The sequence below is a fragment of the Geospiza fortis genome, unplaced genomic scaffold, assembly GCF_000277835.1.
Source record: "Geospiza fortis unplaced genomic scaffold, GeoFor_1.0 scaffold55, whole genome shotgun sequence".
In the NCBI taxonomy this organism is placed as follows: domain Eukaryota; kingdom Metazoa; phylum Chordata; class Aves; order Passeriformes; family Thraupidae; genus Geospiza; species Geospiza fortis.
In genome coordinates, this window is record NW_005054308.1 from 9,007,738 (window position 1) to 9,011,629 (window position 3,892).

The 3,892-nt window shown below is 57.6% G+C and overlaps 1 protein-coding gene across 1 annotated transcript in view; it reads right to left on the bottom strand.

The window, feature by feature from the left end:
• Positions 1-835: 835 nt before the first annotated feature.
• Positions 836-3,892, bottom strand: part of THOC3 (THO complex 3) — a 4,941-nt gene continuing 1,884 nt past the window's right edge. Inside the window, exons 3-7 of the mRNA XM_031055205.1 lie at positions 3,505-3,780; positions 2,569-2,773; positions 2,080-2,241; positions 1,892-1,992; positions 836-1,565 (exon numbers count right to left, since the gene is read on the bottom strand). Of these exons, the coding sequence (XP_030911065.1) occupies positions 1,402-1,565; positions 1,892-1,992; positions 2,080-2,241; positions 2,569-2,773; positions 3,505-3,780 (908 nt within the window). The 3' untranslated portion in view covers positions 836-1,401. The remainder of the gene's footprint in view (positions 1,566-1,891; positions 1,993-2,079; positions 2,242-2,568; positions 2,774-3,504; positions 3,781-3,892) is intronic.

Genomic DNA, 3,892 nt, shown 5'->3' on the forward strand with positions numbered 1-3,892 from the left:
CCTGCTGCCTTCCTACTCCACAGGCATCTCTCCTTTCTGGGGTTGGGGACAAGACAAAAGGGATGTCCCACAGACATGGCATGAGGGTTTCTCCCCCTTTCCCTTGACTCCAGGACTCCCCTCACTGAATGACTGGGGATACCCAGGGGTCCAAGGGCTGTTTCTGATGGGTCACAGCATTCCACCACTCCAAGAGAGGAGCATGAGGCTGTGGGCACGGTGCGCCTCATGCCCCCACACCAAGGCAGCAGCCCTGGCAGTGCCCAGGCTTGGCACAGCTCGGGAGGCTTCAGCCTGGTGCCAGCCTCAGCTCTGACTGATGTGCCATCATTTACCAGCAAAGAGCTCAGCTGTTACCCAGGCGGCATCGGCAGAGCAGTCACCCAGGAAAGCTTCTGTCAGAAGGAAATACAAGGGCAGAGAATGGCAGATCTCTCACAGGCAAGGACTCCACTGCAGGCAGGCTGTGCCCTGTGACCCGGCACGGTGCAGACAGAAATCCCCAGAGCCCTCCCTGGGCACTGGGCACAGGGCAGGGGAAGGGCTGTGCCCGGGGCTGGCGGCCGTGGCACGGAACCCGCAGCGTCCTCCATGTCCCGATCTGAGCAGTGTCCCCGCTGTCACCTGTCCCCACCTTGGGGACGCAGCGCCCCCTGGTGCGGTGACAGCGCAGGACAGGGGACACCGAGAGCGAGGACAGGCAGCGAGGACAAGAGCGACAATCCCCGACAGATCCCTCGGCCAGGGCCTTGCTATGGCCAAGGGAAGGAGGAAGGGGAAGGGAGAGCAGCTCAGCACCCCCCTTTTTCCCCTTCAAATAGCCACAGGCACCTTCTTTAAGGAAGAGGATTTATCAAAATTAGAAAAAGACACCACAAATATTTTTAAAAAGCCCCAGTTGGGAAAACATCTACCAGTTCAAATCCCCCCACCCACCCTCCCCTCACTGCCCCAGCACAGGGAAGGGACATTGGATGTCTGGGAGGGGGAGAGGCAGATTGTGCTCCCAGAGCTGCCCTTGCTACCAGGCTTTTGGGGACAAGGGGACAGTCACGTATCTCATCACTGCTGGGGAGCCTGGTCAAAGCAGAGCACCTCCCATGGGAGGCTCCTCAGCAGCCACCTTCAGTGACTGATTTTCTTTGGCCACTTGCCTTTGGAACAAGCCCCCCACGGCCCAGAGAGGAGGCAGCAGAGGGGGGCTCTGCCAGAATCCCCCCATTCTCCCCAGCACAGAGCTGCCTTTTTATAAAGCTCCCAAGAACAGGACACAGCGAGCTGAGCCCGAGGTCACAGACCTGCCAGGCTGGCAAGGAGATGAGCCAGCTCCTTGCCCCACCTGTGCTAAGCTCCCACCCTCGAGGGCAGGCAGGTGTTGCATCCCTGGGTGCAGCAGCTTCATCAGGAGTCGTTGGGGAGCCCGAAGAGCTTGACAGTGCCAGCCTCCCTGCTGCTGTCGTATTTGCCATCTTTGTCGTCACAGGCGAAGGCCAGCAGAGGCCTCTTCGGGTGCCAGGCCACTGTGAAGGTGGGGGACTCACACTGCACCTCCCAGAGCTTCTCTCCTGCATGGAAAAGGAGCCACGTCAGCCTGGAGAGCCTCCAGCCCCCTCTGCTGCTCACCTCCCCGAGCCAAGCACCTGCTGCTTCCCGCAGCAAAGGGGAGAGGCAGCACAAACGCGGCTCCAGCGCCTTGTAGACACCCAGTGACAAGGTACAGACATGACAGGCATGTCTGCCACAGACTTCTGAGGCACAGGCTCCCCCTCATGGCATTCTCTGCACAGGAAAGCTCTTCCTTAGCAGACGGATTCTCCCTGTGTCCTCCCAGCTCCACCAGCACTTCTCCAGCCAATTCCCTCCTTGCTGTTCTCCAAAATAAAACCATTACCTGTCTCCACCTCAGCAATGTCAATGAAGTGATCTTCTGATGCCGAGGCCAGCATCTTCCCATCATGGCTGAAGCTCAACGTCCGCACGGGCCAGTCGAGCCTGCAGCAACCCAGGGGAGCAGACAGTGAGGCACTGCCACCCCAGTCCCCAGAGAGGGGGAAAACAATTTGGGACAGCTCTGCCTACCTGGAGAAGCACCTCACACACACCAGCTCATCCACATCCCAGAGGCTGACCAGTGCATCAGCACTGCCTGTGGCAAAGTACTTCCCCATGGGGTCAAACTTGATGCAGATGCAGTTGGAAGGATGGGCATTGATGGACTGGATGGGTTTCAGCTCTGGGTAGCTGTGGAGGTGAAGGGAGAGGGCAGGGAGCAGTGAGAGAAGCACAGGGATTTCCTGGAGCAGGGCAGGCATGAGGCACACCAGGGCTGGAAGCAAACCCTGCCGAGGCAGGACTCACTGAGTGTCCAGTGAAGGAGACAAAGCATCAGGGACCATTTTGGGGAGCTGAGCCCAGCCCACAGCTGTGGCAACCTCAGCTCCAGGCAAGCTCATTCCCACCAGAGGGCAGGGGATTGCTGGGATGGGGGGCTCAGGTTTCCCAAAAGCAGCAAAGGCACCTGCAAATGACTGCAGCTACCCCAGCCACCCAGCAGCCACGGGCACCTGCCTGAGGATGTTGATGCAGCCATTGCCATTGGTGAGGAAGAACATGTTGTTATCGTTGTTCCAGGAGATCTCGTTCACCTCAAACTTGAACTGTTCCTCAGCTTTGGAGCGATGTGTCTTGGCATCAATGAAGGTGACCACATCATCCTTGTTCCCCACGGCAATGGTCTGCCCGTCAGGGCTCCAGCAGATGTTGATGTTCTCACCTGAAAGGACAGAAAGGCAGCAGGTCCCACTTCCACTCCAACCATTCCCAGCTGGGAAAGACTGCCAGTTCTTCAGTCTGACACACAAACTCTGCACAGCAGCGATACGGCAAAACCAAACTTGTGACAAGTACAGCTTGAAGACAACATGCCACAGCCCATTTCATGGGGACCACAGCAATCACCACACAAGGTCATGCCAAAGTTCCTCTGAATCCAGTCATCTCTGAGATCCAGAAAAAGCAGAAGCCAAAAATACCTTCGAATAAAGGTAAGAACATGGCAGGTTGCTGTTACACAATTTTACAGTGCCATTCCCAGCCCCAACAACTCAAAACTGGACAGACCATAGATGGTATTTGGGTTAAGCATCACATGAATTCAAACTGTTTTTCTGAGTCCACACAAACTTTCATTTCCACCACTGTTCTCTATAAACATGCTTTCCCCCAGTGTCCAGCCCCACAGCCCACTGACTCCAGAGACAAGTACAAATGACATTTTAACAGCCAGCAGCATATTTCAGCAGTTCTACCAGTCCTGAGCCCACAGTAAATCAGCTCTCACATGATGAGTGCAACACAAATATAAAGCAGTTAGCAGAGATGTCCCAACCAGAAACAACCACAGGAAAGGTGCAAAGAAGCTCTGTGCCACTGCGGATGGGTCCCACACAGCTTAGCTCCTGCCGGGACCCAGCTGGGAAGGTGCCCTGGGAAGGCAGGACTCACCTTTGGTGTTGACAGTGGCGATGCACTTGGTGGTGCGGACGTCCCAGATGCGGATGGTTTTGTCCCCTGACGCTGTGACAAACAGGTCCGGGTTGCTGGGGTGCCAGCAGAGCTGATCCACGCTGTCCCCGTGGCCGCGGTAGTTGTTCTCCTTCACCTGGAGGGAGCGGGCAGACGACGTGAGGCTGTGCCCAGCTCTGCTCCAGCTCCTGCCCGCATCCCAGCACGCTGCATCCCTGCTGGGACAGATCAGGAGGGGCCCCGGCCACGCTCCCGCTCACGGCCAGCCAGGATGGAGAACCCCGCCGGGCACCACCAGCTCCGTTCCCGGCCGGCAGACCCGGCCTGCGCTGCCCCTGGCGATGCTCCTGTTCCGGTGCACCCCCGG